The 25,123-nt window shown below is 44.6% G+C and overlaps 1 protein-coding gene across 5 annotated transcripts in view; it reads right to left on the bottom strand.

Annotated features, from left to right (window-relative positions):
• GULP1 (GULP PTB domain containing engulfment adaptor 1) overlaps positions 1 to 25,123 on the bottom strand; it is a 1,926,496-nt gene that overhangs the window by 580,949 nt on the left and 1,320,424 nt on the right. For all 5 annotated transcript variants that reach the window (XM_078683687.1, XM_078683689.1, XM_078683690.1 and 2 more), the window contains one exon: positions 4,156 to 4,227. In XM_078683687.1, the coding sequence (XP_078539813.1) occupies positions 4,156 to 4,227 (72 nt within the window). The remainder of the gene's footprint in view (positions 1 to 4,155; positions 4,228 to 25,123) is intronic.

The raw sequence follows: 25,123 nt of genomic DNA, 5'->3' as shown, positions 1-25,123 counted from the left end.
GTTGGCTGGCTGCTGCACTCGAATGTTTGGTGATCTTCATTCTATGCATTCTATGCTTTCATCAGATGCAAGTTTGATGGAGAGTTTGTATGTCACTACATTGCTGAACGTTGCCACAACTACTTCAACTTTCTTTAGAAAGCATGTCAAGCACGTTTCTTGGCGGCCTTCTTTATTCATTGGGAAGGATTTAATTATCGTTTGTGTTGATACGTCATTCTATTCTGAACCGAGCACCAGAGCAGTCAATCTTGATTGTTTTCAACTGTAACTTGGTCATTGTGGAATTATTACTGGACCAGTTCACAGCTCCTCTTCATTTCAACATTCACAAGTAATATTGTATTTACTTTCATTTATTGATATATGCTTGTTGGTACATTCTGTGACAGGCACACATTGACTGTTGATCATGGCTTCCGCGAATACTGTCGTGCAAACCATCAACACTGTGGCATAAATGGTTTAGAGTGTTTGAAAACTATCTTGAAGCTATAGTTGCTAGCAAATGTACACATTCAAGAAAAAGAGTTTTGTTATTTAATCATTTAGGCAGCGCAGGACAAGACATTTTTGATCATTTACCAGTTTTTCCTGCACCTACTGGTGATGAAACTTGGAATGTTTTCAAGGAAGCACGTATGGGTAAAACAGTACGTCGATGAACCATCGGGTATGGTCAAGAGACATACGTTTTTTAAATGCAAACAGACGTCAGCAGTTTTGCGTGTTTTAGCTTCAAAATGTGTATTAGGAAATTATTTAGACACTGCTTTATGTGATCAATTAGTGTTTAATTGTTCAAATATGAAGATTCAAGAACGTATTTTAATATGCAAAAATCCATCTCTTGAAGAAATTATGGATATAGCTAGGAGTATTGAGAGTTCTGTTGTCTCATCTAAAATGTTAACAGAATCTTCTATGGCAATTTCGTCAGATAATACGAAAGTAGTACAAATAGCTGCATTATTTAATGTTTGTGATTCTGATGTTAATTTTATCTCACATAAGAACAAACCAAAGAAGACAAGTGAAAAGCAAATAAGTGGAGGATGTTACAGGTGCTGATCAAAATGTAATATGGGCAATTATCCTAATTGTCTTGCTCAAGGTAAAAGGTGCAACAATTGTAAACAAATTGGGCATTTTTACACTGTATGTAACTTTAACAAGGATAACTTTAAAGTTAGTCAACTTGATGTCGAGAATGACACTATGAGCGAGGCGATTAGCAATGTTTCATTATGTGTAGAGGTTAATTCATTAAGTGATTCTGAAAAAAGATGCAAAGGGCCAATTTGTGAAGTACAAATTGGTATGATTAATATTGGTATAAAGGCTGATTCAGGGTCTCCCATTACCATCTTGGCAGAAAACACATTCAGCAAGTTTTGGTCCAATAAATTATTGAAGCCTTCAACTGTAAATCCTAAAGCATTCGGTGAGTATGATGTAATCATGAAGGGTTATTTTGATGACAATATTGTATTCAAAGGAAGAGATCTTTTTACCAAAATATATGTTGCAGTTAATGGGTGTGACATTCTTGGTTGGCAAGATCAAGCTAAACTGGGGATTATACTCAGACCTGGGCACTCTGAACCAGTTATACTGGGTGATATGCCAGTTTTATCTGTTCAAGATACTAATAGGCATGAAGGGATTATACAAAACGTACGTTCTGAATTTACTGATGTATTTTCTAAACAGATTGGAGTTAATAAAGGATTTCAACATACTATTAAATTGAAGAGCAATGTCACTCCTGTCATACGGAAAGGAAGAACTGTTCCTCTCTCTGCCAGGGAGGATCTTAAAATGTTATCAGATAATTTGTGTTCTCAAGGTATAATTAAGCAAGTAGAGTCTTCAGAGTGGGTTTTGGCTGCTGTTGTTGCACGCAAAAGTTCTGGCGATATACGCTTGTGTGCGGATTTGAGAGTTTTCATCCCCTCCTTGGAATTCATGAAATGCTGGCCAGATTAGGAGGAAGTAAATATTTTTCTGCTATAGACTTACGTTCGCGTACCATCAAATTCCCTTATCTGACGATTCCCAACCTCTAACAACATTTGTGACACCGTTTGGTGTATAAATGTACAAGCGTATGCCATTTGGTCTGCCATCTGCTGCCAGCGTATTTCAAAGATTGATGGATCACATGTTTGGAGAAGAGACAGGTATACAGGCTTAGTCCACGTGGTTGCTAGATAAAGTTGAGCTATCTCACACTCTTGACTGAAAGAGTGTACGGGAATATGTCAAAGAGAAACAAGACTTGTACAAACGTAATTATGATAAACAAATTCATATGAAAGAAGGTATTTTGAGTATTGGTGATTAAGTTTTAATCAAAAACCCTATAAAAGTCAGTAAAGGACAATCAAAGTTCTCAGAACCAGTGAAAGTTTTGAAAATAACTAGGATGGCTGTTTTATTACAAAAGAAAGGATGGTGGGATAGAAATACCTTGATCAAAGTGACCGAAGAACAAGCTAAAATAATTATACGAAAGCTTGGCAGTACAAGAGAGAAGGAAAGGAATGATTGGTTTATTCTTGATTGGTTGACTCAATCAGCTGGTAATGAGAATCGGCAAATAAGTGGTGTAACTTCTTGCTGTACGAACCTTGACAGAGGTGATAATCCCACAGCCATAAATCGTGGTACATGTTCTAGCAATGATAATACTGCTTCTGGAGGTGATGGGCATAACTTGCTTAGAAGTAGTTATAGGGTAAGATCAGCTCCTGTTTACTCAAGAGATTATGTGTACTATTGATATTTCTTCTGTTTATTTAAAAAAAGGGGGGTGTAATGTGTCGTAATGTAAAATGTAAATGTGTAACTTTAAAGCTGTACATGTCATATTTAGAATGTGGTTGGGTAAGTGTTCTGGAGTTATGGAACTTTTATCCATTAATTGCTCTGCTGTTGTGGCTGGTGGTCGTGGGTCCTGTTCATGGAATAAGCATAAACTTCTCTTTCATTTACCTCGTCTGGATTTTAGTCTTTATAACATTCTACAAGGACTGATGAAATTAATAACCCCATTTCTGACAGAAAACAATCGTAAATGCATTTATACCTGCAGCAATCCCATGAGTTCATGTGCACATACATTTCGTGTTTTTGCTGTAAACCTCTGTTTCCAATCAAAAATACCTTTGTGAATAGGGCATTGAGAGAACAGCTCCGCCTACTCTGATTTATTGACAAAGATACTAAATGGTAAATTGATGAAGTCGGGCACCTTCTCCTAGAGCCACAGTTCACAAATAGAAGCACACTTAGACATTGTAATCCACTGTCATGCACATTAAAGAGAGACAATCAAGAACCTGGGAATGCTGGGTCAGTTCCAGCCATCAAACACACACCTTGTTTTTGCTGACTCTGCATTGAGGTGCAAAGATATATTGATGTACACACATAGACGAGAAAACACTCAATGCCTGTGTTCCATTCCAAGCAATGTCTGATGCTCTGGCACACAGGAAAACATTGTTGGACAAGCATTGCCAGCTTGTCCGGTATTGAAGGAATGTTGTATGGTAATGTGAAGCATTACCAGTACATAGCATTGCCATGGATATGTATTTGTCTGGAAGCAAAGAACTGTAGAGTAATATTAGTGTAGATTAAAAGGTTAGGTGACAAGTTGCACTGTCAAGTCAGACCTATAAATCTATGTAGGTTAATGTCTGATCTTCACCCATATGTGCTGCTGCCAGAGAAAAACACCATCAATTATCTAGTTATCTATGATCCCTTAATAGCATTACAATGCCCCCTTTGCCCCTGAAGATTCAAGATCTGCAGGTAGATAAATAAACAAAATGATGACAGCTGTGTGTAGTGTTAGTGCTTTTTTGGTGGAAGCAAACAACCTCTGCCCAATGAAAACATACTCCTGGCTCCAAACATGTGGCTGGATCCAAAGTCCCTATATATTGGTGCTCACGTAATTTGTCAAGCCAGACCATAAAATGGGTGAAAAATAATCCTGTGCAGCCTGTCTTTACGAAAGTTTCTTTTCACATTGGTTTGAAATACAATTCTATTCCTGTACTTGTCCTAATTGAGTTCTTTATAAGTGAAAGTAAAGCGAGAAGGCATGATGTGGCTACGATATAATGTATAGTTGAGTACCTTGAGTTTTCTAACAGCATCTTTTACAACTTCTGTTCCTTTCGGCTGCTCCACTTCGGTACTGCCAAGAAACTAGAAAAATTGCAATTAGAAAAATCATTAGTAACACATGAATGGTTTACCGAAATCCACACATGGAAGGCAAATATACGGCACAATATAAATTCAAACTAATGTATACTATCTCGTTATAATTATAACATTTTTGGATTTATGTGCATATTTGAATTTTTTTCAGTGTTTCATGGCCTATGGCACTCAAATCTTAGCTGCACATTTGTGAACAGTTACCAGCATGCTGCTCTGAGACACAAAGCGTATTGGACGTTTCCTCGCATACGATGCTTTATATGCTTGGTGCATATTACACACTTTTTTGTGATTCCTGTGGAATCCCAGGAAAATTCTGGTAAGCAGGTACTGATAGATGTTTACAGGACTGCTGAAATGTGTACATACTTTTGCAGGGTCATCCCTGAACTGTTTGCCTTCCTCCTCTATTTTGTCTGACCTGTTGTTGGCTATTTTATGACTCTGGGCACTTTACCACTGCTGATCAGTGCTAAAGTGCATATGCTCTCCCTACTGTAAATTAATGTATGTATTGATTAGTGGTTCCATGATTGGATATTTGGTTAACTTGTCAGACCCTAGTACAGTGCACTGACTGTGCCCAGGGCGTGTAAATCCAAATGCTGCTAGTGGGCTTGCAGCACTGGCAGAAGCGGCCTTGTAAAATGTGTCTAAGGTCTGCCATTGCAGAGCCTGCGTGCAGTCTGGTACTGCCATGCTGACTGAGCAAGTGAGCCACTTGCCAGTCCCTAAACCTTCCCTTTCTTCATATTAGTCACCCCTATGGTAGGCCCAAGGGCAGGGTGCATTGTAAGTATAAGGTAGGACAAGCCCTGATGTGTGTGGCATGTCCTAATAGTGAATTACAGCCATTTTCGTTTCTCACTATTGCAAGGCTACCTGTTCTCCATAGGCCAGAATGGGCTGTTAGAATTATTACACTTTATAATCCTAGCAGATTCCGAGAACATGGTAAAATTTCGAGTTTAGTATCTGTGGACTCAGAATAATAAAATACATCTTTTAGGAAAGTTTATTTTAATATTCTGTGTTTGCAAATACCACTTTTAGAAAGTAGGAATTTGCTTACCTAACCATTTGAGCCTGCCTCTGCGAGGTTGTGTATTCCTTGTCTGGGTTTGTGTGTGACAGGGCTGGGGAATTCCAAGAGACATGCTGAGGCAGCCCGGTGGTGAATGGGGAGATCTGCATCTAGATCTGCATCTAGATGGGTGGGAGGAGTTGCACCTGGGACCTGAATAGGACTGTGCCCGCCCCCCACAGTGCTGGCTCCACCTCCTGTGGGGCGTCTGATGTGCCTGCCCTGCGCTGTGAAAGGAAAGGAGAAGTCTGGTAAACATAGTGCTTCAGAACTGGTTTTGACTGGGCACAAGCCCCTCTCCCCTCAGAGAACAAAGGATTTTGGGGTATAAATATTGGGACCCTGATCCCAAGAAATAAGATCACTCCTGGAACTGACAAGACGAAACCTCTGCTGAGGAGAAGGAACCTTAAGAAACTGAGGAGCTGAAGTGCTGCTTGTGGGATTGGCCTGCAGTGGTTGCTTTGCTGCCAAAGGGAGGAGAAAGACTTTGTGGACTTTTCTTTTCAACTTGTGCAAAGATCTCCAAGGGCTTGGAAGAGAGCTTGCCCCCAGACCCAGTGGACTTCACCAGCCTTTGTGAATTGCTGCTGGAAACAAGTGGCTACAGAGGCAGGGAGCTGTGACCGACTCTCACGACTGGCCCGGTGTCCTGTAGGCACCGCACCAAGCAAAGTCCGCCTCGAACAACGCAAGCTCTGCGCTCACCGACTCCGTCCTGACGCCGTCATCGAGCCGTAGCCTGCACCACAACTGGAAGGACACCGCGACGTGCAATGCCTCGCTACACCAAATCGAACTGGTCTGACCGACGTGGTCACTGCTGCTGACTTCAAGTCCTGTGATCGCACTGGAGTTGGGCACCGCCTCGCACGCTTTGTGATGCACCACCCGACTCGCACCACTGTCCGGACTGATCGATGCCAGCTCCCGAACTCTGGCTCTGTCGCCACACCGTAAAGCTGGAAGCACCGCAACGAGCAACTTCTGCCTCGAACGCAAGCTCTGAGCTCACCGACTTTGTCTTGACGCCGTCAACGAGCCATAGCCTGCACCGTGACTGGAAGGACACCGTGACCTGCAACGCTTTCTTTTTCTACACCGCGACAAACCCCGGAACCGGCTCGCACATCCGTGCCCGCCGCCTCGAGGAAAAGGTACTGTGACTGAGTCAGTCGCCATTTGAGTGGGCCCGAACCGCCGCGTTCCGCTGGATTTGTTAGACTCTGTGTTCTTTTCAGCAACGCTGTAGCCGGACAAGGCTAACGACTCGCACAGAACCTTGAATTAAGCCTTTTTTTAACCTGAACTCTTGAAACTTAATAGTACTGTGGATTCTTTTTGTCGTTTATTGGTCTTGTGATAACTCTATATAGAGTATACTTATTTTTTATATAAAACCTGTGTGGTGTCCATTTGTAGTATGTCACTGGGTTACTGTATGTGGTCACAACTGCTTAGCCTTGACTGCTCACGCCACGCCGACTAGCGGGTGAGCAGGGGTTATTTTAAGAGAGTAATTCCCTTGCCCTGACTATTTGAGAGGGTCACTGCTTGTCACAAGTACCTACCTGTGCCAACCAGAGACCCCCAATTCTAACGTTGGAAGTCAAGCGGAAAGGATTCCAAATTTGCATTTGTGACTCATGTACAGTGATTGGTGAACACTACTTAGTGAGGGCAGACCATAACGCAGCCACGTACTTCTGATACTTGTTTTTGCAAGAGATCTCAATTTTTGTAAATCATGCCTGATTCAACCATCATGGAAGAGGCAGCATCCTTTGCATCTGTTGACTGTGATTGGTAGGGAGAGAAAATAGAAAGCTACACAAAGAAACAGCTCAGGAGCTTCTGCAAAAAGTTTAAAATTTCTGTGACCGGACTCTCCAGATGGGAGCAGTTCCAAAAGGCACCACGGGCCTGGGTCGAGGCAAGGAATGCCCCTGGAAATGAGATTGAATTTGAGGATTCAGAACAGCAGCTGAAGGGACCACTGGGTCCAGAAGGGAAGTGTGCAACCTCCCCAATGGGTAGCAGTGTTTCTGCCCGAGGCCTGTCCCCAGAAGAGTTGGCAGACAGGAGAGAAAACAGGATGCATGAAATGGAGATGGTCAAGCTCCAGTTGAGTGTACAACTGGAGTTAGAGAATAGGAAATTGGCCCTGGAGGAAAAGAGAATACAAATGGAGCATGAGTTGATAATGAGGAAGCTTGATTTAGAGCTCGAGGGTCTTGAGGCCAAGAGTGTCTCAGCCCAGCAACAAGAAATGTGTATAGCTCAGAGGTTTAGCTTTGCTGAGTTGGCGGTGGAGTCCAGCTCAGATGGAAGCAGCCAAATTGAATTCTCTAGTGCTGAGGGAGTAGTACTCACACCCAGAGATGAGGCACCTGACTTTGAGGGGGTTAACATACACCAGGAGGTTCAAGGACGTGAGGTAGCTCCAGTAGTGCGCAGTGTCCCTGAAGGGAAAGGGTAACTGGTGTAGGGGTTCATGGTCCTAGTAGTGGGAGGGACACTCTACTGACTCTAGATGAGAGGTGCAGGGAGAGGGTTCCCCCAAATTTAAAGTCCTGGTATGTGAGTGTGGAAACCGCCCAGAAGAGTATGGATTGTGTGACAGAGACAGTCAGATACTGTCTTGCCAATCTCAGGAGAATGGTGTGGAGTACTTGTGTGAGGTACTAGATGGTGAGGTGAAGGATAGTTTGGTTAACCCTTGTAGGGGGCTGTGTGATCCAATTGTGGGAGAGCATATTGTAAGTCCCTGTTTTCCAGAGCTATGCCAACACCTGTTGGATAGTGAGTTCTCTGACCCCAGGGAACTCACATTGGAGGCAGACCTTTTGGTGGATTCCAGAGGGTCTGAAGAAGCATTGAGGAGTGAGTCCTACACGAGTGGCTCAGGTATCTTCCAGTCCTGTGTGGTGGAACAGGTTCAGTGTAGCCCAGTTAGGTCCCAGTGTAGTGGGAGGGGTTTAGGGGCTCACGTCCTGTCTCGGAGGAGGAGGAGTGAGTGTGGGTTCTGTCCCAAGGTACCCGAAACCCAGTCTCAGGGCCTGGATGGGTTCTTATGGGAACATCAGGTCGGGGGCCTAGGCTGTACTTGCTGGCCATTTGAGGAGGATCTTCCAGTGTCTAGAGAACGTGGAGCCTCTGTAAGCAGAGCTCTAGTAGTTCTGGTGTCTGGCAGTGCTGCTCCAGTTGGGAGGGTGCAGAAGTCCAGATGGAGGGGTGAAAGGAGGAAAGAGTCCCCAGTGGAAGAACCAGTGGGTCACAGGCCAGCCAGAAGGGCTGCGTCACCAGTGAATGACCATGGTGACACCACTTCTGTCCTGGGGATCTTCGAGCACTGTCAGATGGACAGGGGATGGGAGATCTGCGCCAGGCAGACTATCACACAACACAGGAGTTATGTGTTACCCTCGGGGGGCAGGTGTGCTCCCAATGAAGTCCTGGTGCGCCAGGCTATTGTTCAACTGCAGGGTTTGGTCCCTGAATTGGGAAGCCATGTACAGTGGTTACCTGACCTGGAGGGAGGGACATCTGTAATCAGTATCCCTACCAGTCTTTCTTCTTGGTGTACCACTCCAGGTGGGAGGGTACAGCCATCTGGAAGGGGGTGCAGAGGGAGGGAGTCCTCGCCTTTGACCCTGGTGCAGCCTGAGGGTTTAGAGCCTAGGTTGGAGAGCCAGGTTCAGGTGTTGTCTGACCTGGAGGAAGGGGCAACTGTAATCAGTGTCCTGACCGATGTAGCTACTAGGCGTACCACTCCAGGTGGGTGGGTTCAACACTCTGGAAGGGGGTGCAGAGGGAGGGAGTCCTCGCCTCTGACCCCGGTTCAATTAGAGGGTTCAGAACCTAAGTTGGGGGGCCAGGTCCAGGGTGTCCCCCCTGACCTGGTTGCCCAGTTGCAGGATAGAACCCCTGAACTGGTGGGCGAATTGTGCAGGACACCTGCCACAGGTGCCCTGACAATTCTAGAAGGGGGTACCACTCCAGGTGGGAGGGTACAAAGCCCCAAGGAGGAGGACTGGGTGTGGGAGAACTTACCCCAGTCTCTGGTCCAGCCACCAGGTTTAGACCTGGGGCTGGTGGGTCAGTGCCAGGATTTCATACCTGACCTGACAAGAGGGAGAGTGGACAAAGGGTGTCAACACCTGGGGCTACTGCCCCCCGCTCTTGGATGCCACAGGGGTTTGAGAGCCCTGAGAGGCATAAGGCCTGGGTCTCATCCCTGACTACTGTCAGTGGCCACTGTGACTTGCAGTCTGTCTGTTGGGACACACCTGTGAGCAAGTTAAGGTTAGATGCTGCACAGGTGGTGTCCACAGGTGAAGAATAGGATTCCCCATGGATTAGCTTGGTGGACCCTGAGAGTATGGACAGAGGAATTGAAATGGGTTCAGAGTGGCATAGAACTGGAATATGTCCCTGCTGTTGCGGGCCAGGTCCATGTTCTGTCGCTCTAAGCAGGGAAGCCCCTCTATGTAGCGATTGGTCTACCCTGCGTTTTGGCTGGAAGGGGGTTTCTATTGGACTTGGCCCTTTTTGCAGGGTCATCCTGAACTTTTTGCCTTCCTCCTCTTTTGTCTGACCTGTTGTTGACTATTTTATGACTCTGGGCACTTTACCACTGCTGATCAGTGCTAAAGTGCATATGTTCTCCCTACTGTAAATTAATGTATGTATTGATTAGTGGTTCCATGATTGGATATTTGGTTTACTTGTCAGACCCTCGTACAGTGCACTGAGTGTGCCCGGGGCGTTTAAATCCAAATGCTGCTAGTGGGCTTGCAGCACTGGTTGTGCCACCCACAGAAGCGGCCTTGTAAAATGTGTCTAAGGTCTGCCATTGCAGAGCCTGTGTGCAGTCTGGTACTGCCATGCTGACTGGGCAAGTGCACCCTCTTGCCAGTCCCTAAACCTTCCCTTTCTTCATATTAGTCACCCCTATGGTAGGCCCAAGGGCAGGGTGCATTGTAAGTATAAGGTAGGACAAGCCCTGATGTGTGTGGCATGTCCTAATAGTTAATTACAGCCATTTTCGTTTTTCACTATTGCAAGCCTACCTGTTCTTCATAGGCCAGAATGGTCTGTTAGAATTATTACACTTTATAATCCTAGCAGCCTCTGAGAACACGGTAGAAATTTGAGTTTAGTATGCCTGGACTCAGAATAATAAAATACCTCTTTTAAGAAAGTTTATTTCAATATTCTGTGTTTGCAAATACCACTTTTCGAAAGTAGGTATTTGCTTGCCTAACCATTTGAGCCTGCCTCTGCGAGGTTGTGTATTCCTTGGCTGGGTTTGTGTGCGACAGGGCTGGGCAATTCCAAGAGACAGGCTGGGGCAGTCAAGTGGTGAATAGGGAGATCTGCATCTAGATGGGAGGGAGGAGTTGCACCTAGGACCTGAATAGGACTGTGCCTGCCCACCACAGTGCTGGCTCTACCCCCTGTGGCGCATCTGATGTCTCTGCCCTGCTGGATGTAATAAAAGCATAAAATCGCCAAGTTGAAGAATTGGACTGTTGTGGACTCTGTATATTTTATACAAAACAAATGCTGTTGGATTTCATCGACTGATATTAGGTGTTAAGAGATGTAACTGTGACATCGGATACATGGAATTCCTTTACTTATCCAGTACTCTGGGTGATCAATAACACTAAAGGGTGTGTTCATTAGTGCTCTATGTTAAGTTTGCACCTCATTGATAACTGTCTGCAAAGGAACTTCCGATTTACGATACTGATGATTACTACAGTGAATGAAAGTATTACATTTTTCATACAGCCTTAACGCTGCCTGGACATTCAATTTATTGTACTCAATTGAAGTGCTATTAGTAACTGAGGCTATAAACGTAGACCGCTTTCCAGGAGGTGGCATTGGATGCTAGCTCTTGCTGCCATAAGAATAAAACCATAAAGAAGAGGTTCTTGGTATTTGTATGGCCTTACATCAGTGAATAGTTAAGGGGGTTCCAAAGGCCACTGAGGATACAAAGAATATTTAATTGCTCCAGGAGAAATTGTGGCGCTCACAGAGAAGGTACACCAAACCTGATTTTCCTAATGCATTTCAATCACAAACAGCAAAACAAATAAAGCAAATTAAAAAAAGAAAACTCACAACTGACCCATAGAGAACCAAACGTTACATTAAGGAGAATTAGAGAGGTAACATTCCTAAGGATCGGTGATCTTTAATGGAAGTGTAGTTAGTCGCATGCAGGTAAGACTGGAGGATTCTTGCTGTACGCCAGAGCTGAAAAGTGAGTTGGTCAGTTCCTCTTTGCAATCTCCTAGCTCCACCAGTTTTACATGGTCTTTTTGGCAGCTTTCTCTGATGTTGACCACACCTATTAAATATTAACCACACCTATTTAAAATTTACTCACAGTCCCAGTAAATCATTTTCCTGAAATCTACAAGTCTGTGTTAACGAATAAACTGCTCCAAGTACTGTGTAAAATTGTAGAAAGAAAACAGTTCCATAATTCTGAACACACTAGGAAGGTCTAAATAGTTGGTCTGCGAGGGAGCACAGAGCCGGCTTTGGTGCTGGCACCCGGTGCGACAATGTTTTAAAGCTACAACAATGACCTCCTTCTCCAAGAATTTCCTCACTACCACCCTCATCTCTCCATAGCCCCTCTCTCACATGCATTTCATTTGATTTATAGTGCTACTTATACCAGTGTAGGGTGTCAGAGCACTACACATCACACACACTCATTATACAGAGACAATGAATCACATGTGTGTAAATCAGGATTACAAGGTGTAGGAATCACCTGTCATCCATGCTAACATGCGGCATATCTTAAAAGTGTTTGGTTTGAAGGAGCACAAACTCTGGATTCAAAAAGTACCATTGGTTGGGTTTGGCTACAGTAATAACCATGTTTTTCTACCCTTTTTAACAACATTAGGGTAATGTAAGACTGGGGAAAAAGATAACTTTCTAGCCTATACCATGCAGTTTGCATGCAGCTTTCTCGTGACAGTGCATAGGTCACTGTGCTATAATATGATTCATTATTGAACTGTAAGTAGAAAGATCTCTGTGACAAAAGCAGTAACCCACTGAGTTAACTGTATACAATACAGTTCTGTAATCTGCATGGTACATATTCTTTCAGCAGGCATATTAACCCACTGTGCTACTTTGTGATGAGTCGAAACTGCCAATGAACAAAACTTCGATCCCTCTCCAGGAGGACATTAATCACCAGATTAGCCAAAAGCGACCGGCCCTAAAGCCGGCCGTGAGGGATCATGCTAGAATTGAAACAACAGTTTCAGGTAAGGCTTGATTTTCCAGTATAGCAGAAGGTAAATGTTCAAGGTGGTAAGGGATATAGGAACTTCTCATTATCTGCCATTTTCTTTTTTCAGCATACAGAAGAGTTCACAAACATAAGTCAGTATCATGTTTCTAGCCCTGCTATCAGCAACACATGCACTCATTCAGAGATTTTTTCAGTTACTCTATGCACTGCAGACTAATACGTGGACATCCATCTGCGTAGCGCAAACATTGGGCTCATGATCAGGGCCGGTTCTAGGATTTGCGAGGCCCTGGGCCAAAAGGAAATGTGCGAGGCCCCTCTAATTTACACAAGTGACCCCTTGCAAGGAGACCATTCAGAGACACCGTGGGAAGCCCATTGACCAGCATTTTAGCACCCTCACAGTATTATCTTTCAGCCCACAAGCAATTAGTGTGAGAATTGCTCGTGGGCTAAAAGTTAAAACTGAGGGGGCAATAAAATGCTGGACAATAAGCCTCCTGCAGTGTCTCTGAATGGGTCTCCTTGCAATTGGGACAAGAAGAGGTGGCTCCCTCCCCTAGGCCTCCAGAAACTATCCCTGAGAGGCCGGGGAGGGGACCCCTCCCATGGACCCTAATTGTAAGGAGACACCTTTCTTTTAGTGTTTCGGTAGAGAAACAACAGGAGGACACACATCAGTGCGGGCCCCATGCTGGTGGGCTGAGTGCGAGGCCCTGGGCAGCTGCCCACGCTGCCCATGCCTAGCACCGACCCTGCTCATGATGCTGCCCATTGGGCAATTTCGTGATCCACTTTCTGCACTGATCTGGCGCAGAAAGGTTCCATGCATTAACTTTTCATTTTGTTTGCATATATTAACTTGAAATATCTCCAAGTTAGTGTGTGGGCTGTAGACAGCAGAGCTCTTAAACACGTGGCAGAAATTGTCTCTGTTTCTCAGAGTTCTGGTGTCAAAAAAAGAGTAAATTGGAGACTTTTCAAGTTAATGTATGAACTGAAGACACGAAAAATAAATACACAAACCCCTTTTGTGCCAGCACAGTGCAGAAAATGGGATCATGGTATGGCCCCTGACGCTGTTGTTTAACACTTCTGAGATAACCCCTTCGCAGCGGGGGTAATTCCCCCGCTGTGCCGGGGGGCGGGGGGCGCGCAAAGCGCCCCCGTGCTCATGAGGCACAGTGCTCGTGTGCTCATGATGACACCCGTTCACGTGGAACGTTCAGCACAGCAGGGGAATTATCCCCACGTGTGAGCGTTCCACGGCTCATGATGAGCTCAGCTCGTCTGTAGCACACGAGCACCATGCCTCATGACGAGCTGAGCTCGTCATGAGCATGGAAGGTGATAAACATCTGTGTAATCGGCAGACCACTAATTGGGGGGTAGATAAGGATGAGGGAAGCTCAGACGCAGGTGGTTAATCAGAAGCCTAAGGCTAATGCAGTAATGTTGTGGATACGTCTGATGCTGTGTCGGCCACACTAGAACAGTTTATTTTTGTTTTCTATACTGCTGACCAGTGGGAGTCAGAGATTTACATATAAAAATGTAACATAGAACTGAATGTAGATATCTTCACTAGGATTTTTGGGGGAATTATTGATGGGGACTGAAGTGAAAAGGGCAGCGGCGCAGCAAGGATTTCATGGGTCCTGGCACAAGAAAGAAAAATTACCCCTTTGACTACTGTTGGGGTAGTAAAATATAGCCATTGTCAGCATTCAATGGACCCCTCATGGCTATGGACATTGGCACACTGCAACTGCTGCACCAATGGTGGCTAAGTCCCCTAACCAAAAGGGAAAAGGGCAATCAGTCATGAATAGGGTAAATCAGATCAGGAAAAAGGGTACTATTTTCAATGTGCTGAGTTTTATACGCAACTATTTCCCAATCACAGGAGCAATTTCACGATCTTGTGAAGGAGTAAATTATATTAGGGGAACTGGTTCAGACTTATTGCCCACCTGGTCAGCGAGGCAACTTCAGTAGCCTCATATCAGACTTCATTGACAGCACACCATTAACTCCTAGAACTTCCTTCTTCTTGGCAACTTCAACTTGTACCTGGAAGACCCGTCTGACCACTGCTCCCCCGACCTCTTCAAGAGTCTACACAACATAGGACTTTCCCAGCTCACCACAGAACCTACTCACATCACAGAACACACCTTAGATGTGATCTTCACCTCTGACAACTGCATCAGCTACCAATCCACCTCCTCACTCACACTGACTAACCCCTATGTTATCCATTTCAATATTTCTATGACACAAGTCAAAGCTCCCATCAACACCGAACCAACTCAGCCAAAACTGGAGCAGAATAACGGAAACAGACTTGCACTACACTCTTGTGATAAACCAACCGATCACCACCAACAACCTAGCCAAGGGCATCATCAACTACAACCAATGGACTCAAAAAGATTCTGCAAAAAGCTGGAAAGAAACTGGAGAACAGAAACCCACACCAGATCAACCTACAAGTTTGCCCTCAGGCACTATCACCCCCTCCTGAGAGTTACCGAGAAAAGAGCCATCATGGATAGGATCAAAGCCAGTTCCAACTGTAGCAAAGAGATGTTTGCCATAATCAAGGAATTCACTACCAATTCCATCACCCCCTCCCAGGAACTTGGCGACAACCTTTCAAATTGCTTCAACAACAAGGTTGAGATGATATACAACTTCAGAAAGCCAACTACCCCAGAGGATACCATCACTACACATACTACTCAGTCAGACACGTAACCAACTGGCGAACACACACTGAGGAAGACGCCACCTCAATCTTGAAGACAGTGCACTCTAGGGCCTCCACAGACCCATGCCCATAACATATCTACAACCTAGGAGGACAGGTGATCAGCAAATTCCTTACCCACATCATTAACTCCTCCATCGAGTTCATAACTATTCCAGAGTGGAAGCATGCTGCAGTCATAGAGCCCATAACAAAACCATCAGCTTGCCCACACAAACTAAGCAACAACTAACCAATCTCTTTACCACCGTTCTCAGGAAATGTGATAGAAAAAGCAATCAACTAACACCTAACAACCTTCTCATCCACTCCCAATCTGTATTCTTCTGCAATCACAACACAGCGACAGCACTTATCGTCACCACAGATAAGATTCGTACAGAGGATAAACCGATGGCACCATACTGCTGGGCCTTTTGGCAGCAATAGACTCCATGTTGCACTCCAACCTCATCAAACGATTACACGATACAGGCATCTAAGGCATTGCCCTTGAATGGATATGCTCCTTCCTCAGAAGGATAACACAGTGAATCAGACTCCCACCCCCACACATCGGAGCCCAAGGACCTGATCTGCAGAGTCCCTCAAGAATCATTTGTCAGCCCCACCCTGTGCACCATTTATATTACTTATCCATGGACATCATCAGATCCCACAGCAGCTCCACAATCTCCTATTTTGATAACACCCAACGCATCCTCTCCATGCCAGATAAATCCTCCACGGCCAGACCCAACTTCACCAAATGCATGATCCACCGAGCAGAATGAATAAGAACTGACTGTCTGAAATTCAACACAGAAAAGACAAAGTGCTGATCTTCAGGGACAAAACCTCCCTCTGGGACTCCACCTGGCAGTCATCAGACTTTGGTCCTCCTCCATCACCTTTGAACCACACACACTCAATCTGGGTATCATACTAGATGATAAACTCAACATGGATGCACAGGTGAATGCTGTCATCTGCTTCTGCTTCCACACTCCACACATCCTCACAGGAATCTTCAGATGGATACCCAAGAACACCAGATATACAGTCACTTAAGCCCTAATCACTAGCAGACTGGACTACAACAATGCTCTCTATACCTCCACCATCTTCAGACAATTCAGAACGTTGCTGCCAGACTTGTCTGGAACTTTCCCAGTTCACCCACTTTATGCCTCACCTCAGAGATATCCACTGGCAGCCAATACAAACTCCTCATACATACATAGAAGGCACTGCAAAACACTAGAAACACCACACCTTAACAACGGCCTCCACTTCCACCAGCCCACCAGACAACTACGCTGTACCTCTCTCTCTATCTCACACGAACACAAACACCCCAAATCCACAGAAGCATAACAGGAGAGTTTGCCTTCTCATACCTCGCACCCAAAACATGGAACACCCTCCTGCTACACCTATGGATCTAATTCTCAGTTCTGGAATTCTGCAGGAAGCTGAAGACTTGACTCTTCAACTAAGACCCTGCAGATGTCCTTCACACCTGCTCTAGCACCAGCACACTCCGTAGGTGATAAGTTGTGCTTTACTAATTCTTATAACATAACAGTGTGGTTATTTGGGTCTCAAAAGCTGAAAACAATGGTCCTGATGTTCAGGAATATCTTTCTCTGCAAAGTGTGGTCATTGTTTGCTTTGCCAGTCTTACATTTCCATCTTCACCATCATCAAAGATTTCACTATGTCTCCTGCCGCCACCAGCAATATCACCCCCTCACAAGACCTTTGCAACAAGCTCTCAGAATTCTTCTGTAACAAAATTACCTCCATATACTGCAATTTCGAACCTCAATCAGACTCTGTTATGGTTGCAACTCAACTTCCCATTACAGCCAATGAATAAACCCTGACCTCTGGCCTGCCGATACCACCGTCGAAATTGCTGCAACCATGAAGACCCCCCCACTTGGGTGTGCCTTTTGATCCTTGCCCACCACGCCTTCACCAAAGGATTCCTATCGATCAGCAAAGCACTAACACCCAACCTCAATATCTCCATTGACTGGTGCAGCACAGGGGCTGTGTTGAGCCTCCTTGTATGAGTGGGGTACATATACACTGGGCGGGCCTGAACTCAGGACTCACTATCGTACCACTTTCAGGGAGTGTCAAATGACCACACAGTGAGTCTCCAAAGGCTGTGGCAGGAGCATGGAACCACAATCATTCAGGTAAATTCACCATCCTCCAGAAGTGTAGGGTACAGTGTGCCATCAGCATGTTTAGGTCTCGCCTGAGCCAGCACATGCGGTGCTCTGGCGAGACATTTAGTAGCTCGTTTAAAAGTGCTACCTTGCCGACCACCAGCTTGCTATTACACGCACAAGAGCGCGCAACGTGCACAGCTGCCATCTGGTTTTTAGCACGTATGTGAATCCCCTCCCCTACCCCCTCCCTTTTCCCACTCCCTCCTCGTCAGCTTTATTTTACTTTCACTTTCACGCTGCGTGGCCATGTCACTTTCACGGGTGCGCGGCTATCAGCTTAATTTTTCTTTTAACTTTCAGCGTGAGGCCCGCGCTGGTTCTTTTTGGCTCCCCCATGATGCTCTCACATCCACCCCCTCACCCTTCCCTGTGTTGCTTCAGCACTTACCGCCCCCCACCCCCCACTGCTTCCATGTTACCCCCTATGGCTCAAGATTATTATTCCCACCCAACCCCTCCTTATTGCTTCCGCTCAGAACCCTACCGTTGAGACACATTTCTGGACCCTTGTAAACATGCCACCACCATGTCCCTGCTTAAAAAACAATCCACTGACCCATCTCCCTCCTACCATACCCAGCAAAGGTCTTAGATAAACTCATCTACCGATCCTTCACTGACCACCTCAGCAACCACCAGCTCCTGGCTGCAACATAGTTTGGATTCAAGCCCCGCCTTGACGCCCGTTGGGCAAAGTTGCGCGATATAAGTTAGGTTTCATTCATTCATTCATTCACCACAGTACAGAAGCAGCACTCATCACCACCACAGACAACCTCCAAATGATCCTTGACAGAGGAGACAAAGCAACCCTCATTCTGAATGACCTCTGCAACATTTAACATTGTCTCACTCCCCATCCAATCAGTCGCCTGGATGAGACTGGCATTCAAGGGCCTGCTCTCCGCAGAATCTGCACCTTCTTAACGGATAGAACACAAGCTGTCAACCTCATCGGAAACACACAAACTCATATGCGGAGTGCCACAAAGTTCACTACTGAACCCCACCATCTTCAACGCATGCATCATTTCTCTGGCCAAAATGATCCTGTCTCATGATATCAATATCATCTCCAATGCAGGTGACGTGCAACTCATACTCTCCCTCTAGAACAAGATCACCAACACATGAAACAAGTGCAATGCCTGCATGACCAAAGTCGCCAACTGGGTGAAAACCAACTGTCTGAAGCTCAACATACACAATTCAGAAATAGTGATCTTTGGAAAGAATACCTCACCATGGGTCTCGAACTGGTGACCAGCTGAACTTGGACCCACGCCCAGAACCCAAGCTAGGAGCCTCGGAATATTAATTGACAGCACACTGGACTTGACTGCACAAGTCAATAACGTCACTGCACCCTGCTTCCACACCCTGAAGATGCTGAGGAAGATGGTCAAATGAATCCCAAGTAACACTAGAAACACTGTCACCTATGCCCCAGTCACCAGCAGGTTGGACTACGGGAAGCACCCTCTAAGCTGGAATCACCAAGAAACTCAATGGAAGATGTCAATCCACCCAGAACTTGGCAGCCAGACTCCTTCTCAAACTCACATACAGAGCTCACATCAACCCACACCTCAGTGAAATACACTGGCTCCCAATATAAAACGTACTCAATTTAAACTTCACATACATTCAAGGTACTGCATAACTCACACCCCACCTACCTGAACAGTTACACCTCCTGCCACCAACCACCCAGACACATTAGCATTCCCTTACATCATTCCTAAAGCATGCTACAAACCCTACATGAAAGCCTCTTCCTCTCTTCTTGATTTCAGCAAGAAGCTGAAGAACTGGCTTTTCCATTAACCTACCTATCATAGACAAGGGTAGGCACGCCCACCTGCTCAGCGCCAGGATACCTTCGCAGGTGCTAGGGCGCTTTACAAATAAACATAACATAACGTGTGATAGCTTTGTTTCGCATACATAAAAGGTACAGCTCCCAAGTCAACATGCAAAAGTACCCAATGTATGTTTTCAGAACAAAAACAATATTGAGTTTATTTCTGGATGAAAGGCGATAAACTTAAACCAACTCAAATACGCTTTTTCAGTCAACATTGTTCGAGTACGAGTGCTTTGGATTTTTTATTCGTACCTGATCCTGCAGAGGGCAGTGTAGGATAAGGAATGAAAATGTAGTTCTTTCCCAGACAATACTGCACGGTTTGGATGCAAATAAATCTCGTCTAGTCAGTAAGGATTTTTATGCATAAAACATCGCCCAATAGGACGCCATATGAACCTCCAAAATGTTAGAGGAAAGGTTGTAATTTATCTTGGAATGAAGGAAGAGCATGCCACCCAATGAATTTACCACACATAAAATTCAAATGATGAATGGAAGTCTGGCTTGAAAAAGAAGCTGACAAGTTTGATAAATTATCACATTTTAGCTGCGGGGGAAAAATACAATGCAGAATTACATGTAAAAATAACAGCCTTGGGAACATCAGAGCTTCCAAATTCAAAGAGGTCTGGTATTGCTTTTGTTGCTTTATGTCAAGATCATAACAATTCAAATTATTGGTTTGATTTACAGCTGAGACGAACCCTATGTAAGCTAAGACGAAGTTTCCCAAGGTTTAAAACAGGTATGAAGCAACACACAAGAACCCCTCGATCCACATTAGAAATCTTGAAACTACGAACATTTATAAATTCCAAAGGCCCGTGTTTTAAAAAAAACTAAATCAATTACTATGATGCGGATTGGACAGGCAGAGGGAAATCTAGAACACAATGAATTCTTGCATTCCTTTTTCCAGTGTGGTCGTGTTGTGCCCTTGCAGCTACCTTTGCTACAGCAATATTTGTAATTGACGGATTAAAATCACTGTTATATTAGCACACACAAATGGCCTATTACTGAGCAATGTGCCAAATCACGGATGAAACAAATCAGTGATAGGCAGCTGAAACACAATGCAACATGTTCTTAATTTGCAGCACTGTGCATTCTGGTACTGTCAGTTTTTTTCTCGTTAGAGGTGAATGACTGCAAGCTTTAGAATGCAAGGTGGTGTTACCTAAATTGAAAGTCTTGTTCAACATTTTACAGTTGTACATCTGACATGGTACAGCCCCAGGTAAATTCCAAAGTGCAGTAAAACACTACAGGAAGCTCCCCTACAGGTCACTTGCCTCCTGATCTTTTTACCTAGGCCCTCCTAGCTAGGAACCCCCCTCAAACTATCAGCCACTGATAAACACCTCGCAGAAAAACCATGGGCCTCATTTATGAAGCCTTGCGTCAGTTTTGCGCTTCCGATGCGTCACTTTTTGTGACGCATCGGCGGCGTAAAACATGCCTCCTGTTGCGCACTATTTACAAAGTGACGCATCTAAGCAGATGCGTGACTTTGTAAACCCCTGCGCTACATTATACCTGCGTCAGGTATAATGTATGCAGAGGGGGCGTTTCCCCGCAAAAAGCCTCGTAATAGTGACGCAGTGAAATCGATGAGATTTCACTGCGTCACTTTTAGGACGCTGTTGCGTCAAAATCTTGCGCCTGCCTCACAGCAGGCATAAGACTTACGCATGCCCTTTCACATGGGGCTTTCCCCATGTGAAAGGACGCATTGCTGGAGTTGCGTCACTTTTGTGACACACCCCAGCAATGCGTGACTTTTGCGCCATACAGATACGTCAGAAATACTGACGTATCTGTAACTCCTTGCGACATGATGCGTCATACTGTAAATATGACGCATCAATCATGTCGCAAGGAGTGCGCACTGAGAAGTGACGCATCGCTGCTTTCACGCAGCGATGCATAATTTCTCATAAATGAGGCCCCATATGCTTCTGCCCCTTCTCTCAGGTCAAGTCAGAGTGCAGGGTTCCGGCCCCACCATCAAAGGCAGCACCGCAGAGCAATGGCCCGACCAGTCCCACTGGGAATAGTCACAGGCAGGGCTTTAAGTGGGCCGGGTCTCGAGTTTTTTTAAGGGGGCCTCGAAACGGGTCTCAATCGGGCTCTGTTTTGTGCCCTGGCAAAGGCGGTCCGTTTTTTTTCTTCGGACTGCAATGACAGCAGCCACATCGATGTGCTTGTAGTGAGGGTTGTAGGGGAAGGGAAATCATTTAAAGAGAGTCATTTTCTCTCTGGATTTCCCTTCTCTTTTTGAATCTCAGGAGCAGCAGCATTGTCGTGGTTCCACCACCAGGGCTTTAAGTGGAAGTGTTTTCAATATTATATACAAGCCATAGTTGCTGCTTATTTATCCTATGCCACTAGCAACCATTGACAAAGCCAATAGTCCTGACTTGTAGGTATGATGTGACTTGTATCATATATCTGGACGCGACAGGGACAGCAAAATACAAGTCGAGCGGCACACTGTGCTCAACACAGATTTTTAGCTTACGTGTTTTTAAGCCACGCCCTTGATTACATTGACCTCGCCCCTTTGAGAGACACCCCAGTTTTTTTCATCCCACTTAAAGCCCTGGTCACAGGACAAAACCAGCAGGACATTTCATGACCAGCATAAAATAAGTATTGCGTTAATTTAACATGCTGTGGCACGCTCGGAAATGTGTTACCATCAGATTTTAAATTAAGGAGCGGGGGGAGCACAAACTGACTGTCTTCTTACAGCATCATGTGCTGCTTGATGGCCATGAGAGGCCAGCACTCAAGTGCGCATGTGCTGCTTCCAGTTCACCAGCTGCGCACGCTCTGGATTGGTGGTTGAGCGGGCAAGCAAACGTACATTATCCAATGCTCTGACGTAAAAGAGTAAAGCACTGGACTCATTTTATTATTTGTTAGGAGTGCTGATATGGTGACTCTGCACTTGCCAATTGAACGAAATGCAGCCACCAACGTAGATAGTACGATTTAGGACACTGACGTCATACCACCTCTCTATCATGGTCAAGCTGGCCATTGTCCCAGAAGGCTGCAGGCGCGGCAATGCCCCTATTCTATCGAAGGCTTCCTGCAATATGTGGCTGATTTGAATAATCAGAGCCAGGGTTGATTTGAAGTGTCAGTCCGGTCCTGCTCTGTATCTACTTCCCTTACATGGATGGTTTTGAATAGCGGTGTGCTGCGCCCACATATTTCCTATTTCTTTTGCAGAGGGCAGATGGATCCAGCAAGTTACTCCTGCGGGTCACCATTCTTACCTTTTTGTCTCTGCAACATTTCTTAGAAAAACCTAAACCCTCCATCAACAGTCCCATTCAGCAAGGATTTATTTTCTCACAAAATCCTCCTGAAATATTCACTGTGCCCATGCCACAACACACATAACGTGTGCTAATGCACGCCATTGTCTGAGAATAGTATCTAATAGGCAACAGTCAACACACGCAATGACAAACAAAGCATTAGTAAAGCCAATCAGTTTTGCTTTTCACAAACCTACTGTTCCCTCAAGTTAAATTACTAAGGGTAATTTTCGAGTCAGAAAAAACAGTGCAAAGTCTTTAACAAGACTGCAGCCCTTCAGAACTTTACAAGATGCCCCTCTCAAGTCCGTAACAAGTCTGTCACAAAGCTTCAATTACTCGTGATGTTGTAAATTTCCCTCTCGAATAAGATGCAACTGCTTCAAATATCCTTCACATCATTGAGGGGATGGGTCTTCAACTTAAAAATCTACATATACACTGTTGCTACTCTAATAAATTGTGCTTGCTTTCAACTGGATAAGTAAGGATGCCAATGCTTGTATATGCTGATGAATAAATGCCTTGATTACTACAGAACATTTGAAAATAGAGCCTAGTATATTTAAGTATTAATAATCACTGGTCAAGTCAAGTGTCTTCTACTGTATTGTTGGGAAACTATGTTAATAGAGTGACACTATAATTATGTCTCAGTAAAACTCCCCACCTTATGATACGGGTTGTGGTAGTGAAAGCAACATGCAAGCCAATAGACAAAAATATGTGATGAAGGGCATGAATATAGACACATTTGCCAAACAGTTAATTTACTACCTGTCGAATTATCCCCATAATACTGTTATATATTGTAGTGAATTGATATTAAAAAGCTTATATGCAATGGCGTAATTGTGTCAAAAGTTACAGCACGGTCAATCATGTGTCAAAATTGTTATTAAGAGGGAGTTTGGCTGTGAAACATTGTGCAAATATCAACTGTTGGTTTTTAACCACTAGAAGTCCCTGATTGCAGCATGGAAGTCAAGATGGGCCATCCATGAGAAATCAAAAATGAACTCAACAACTGTAAAAAAATACATTGAAGTTCAAAACACGTTTCTGCTTTATGATGTGCTCCAAAGAATTTTAAAATTCCAGTTCACGAAGTCCAGCCACCATTTTTTTTAATATGGGAACATTTGTGGGAGCTTGGTCTATTCCCCACACAGCTGTGATATATATATACACACACAAAACTCTTCCCCAGAGCTGCAGTTCCTCAAGACATTACTAAACTTCACTCTTGATTCAGATGCAAAAGCATTGAAACCCTTTCGTAAAGCTGCACATTCACTTGAGTTTACTAGGTATCCCTCAGAAATCAAATGATAAAGCACTAAAATTCTTACACAAAACTGCAGTTCCACTAGTCGTTACTAGGTATCCCTCACAAGTCAAATCCAAATGCACTGATCGTCTTTTGTGAAGGTGCAGTTCCATGAGTCATTACTAGTTGTCCTTTAAAAGCCAAATGCAAAAAGCAATGAAACTCTGCTCGAAGCTGCAGCTCCCATAGTCATTACTAGGTGTCCCTCGAGCCAAATGCATTGATATTCTTTCAATAAAATGTAGTTCCACAAGTAGTTACTAGTGGGCTCTCTAAAGTCAGATACAAGTTGTTGAAATGTCAATCACCAGTGCCAATACCGGGGCGGGGGGGGGCAGCTTCAAACAAAAAGTATGCAAATACACTCTACCTACTTTAATGACGTGCTCAGTTTCAGTAGGATAAATAAATGCATCAAAACTGGTGTATAGTGACGAATGAACATTGTAATTTAATACAAAAGTCTTCAGAGTTATGAACATAGTTGATGCAGCCCTCCTATACCTGGGGGCTGTCAGTCATTGAGAAGTGCAAGTGTCTAACAGGGAAAAATGCAGTCACTCAAAGTGAAAGCATCCAAAGGTTGGAGTGGGATGGTCTATTGACCTCTACCTTCTGGTGGCGAGGGAGGGGGTATAAGATGAGTGACATGTCAAACGACCAATGGTTAAAGATTGTTCATAGTAAGCCTCTTTATATGTATTCATGTATTGATTGATTTTATTTTTTGCAAACTATGAGCCTGGCAAAATATCAAAGCAGTCTTTAAGGCCAGATTTAAAAAAAAAGAAATCAGAGGCCCACCTTAGACCATTGCAACATCCACACAATGATCACTCAATTTACACCCCTGCCCATTTGACTTGTAATATTTTATAACACAGCTATGGGTTTGGTTGTACACACCTAGTACTGGTAGTACTGGCAACTGAGCTGGCCGTCCAAATTAAGTGTCTAAGGA

The sequence above is a fragment of the Lissotriton helveticus genome, chromosome 3_1 (assembly GCF_964261635.1).
Source record: "Lissotriton helveticus chromosome 3_1, aLisHel1.1, whole genome shotgun sequence".
Lineage (NCBI taxonomy): Eukaryota > Metazoa > Chordata > Amphibia > Caudata > Salamandridae > Lissotriton > Lissotriton helveticus.
Note: the sequence above shows the minus strand (reverse complement) of the source record. Positions and strands in the feature narration are given on the sequence as shown.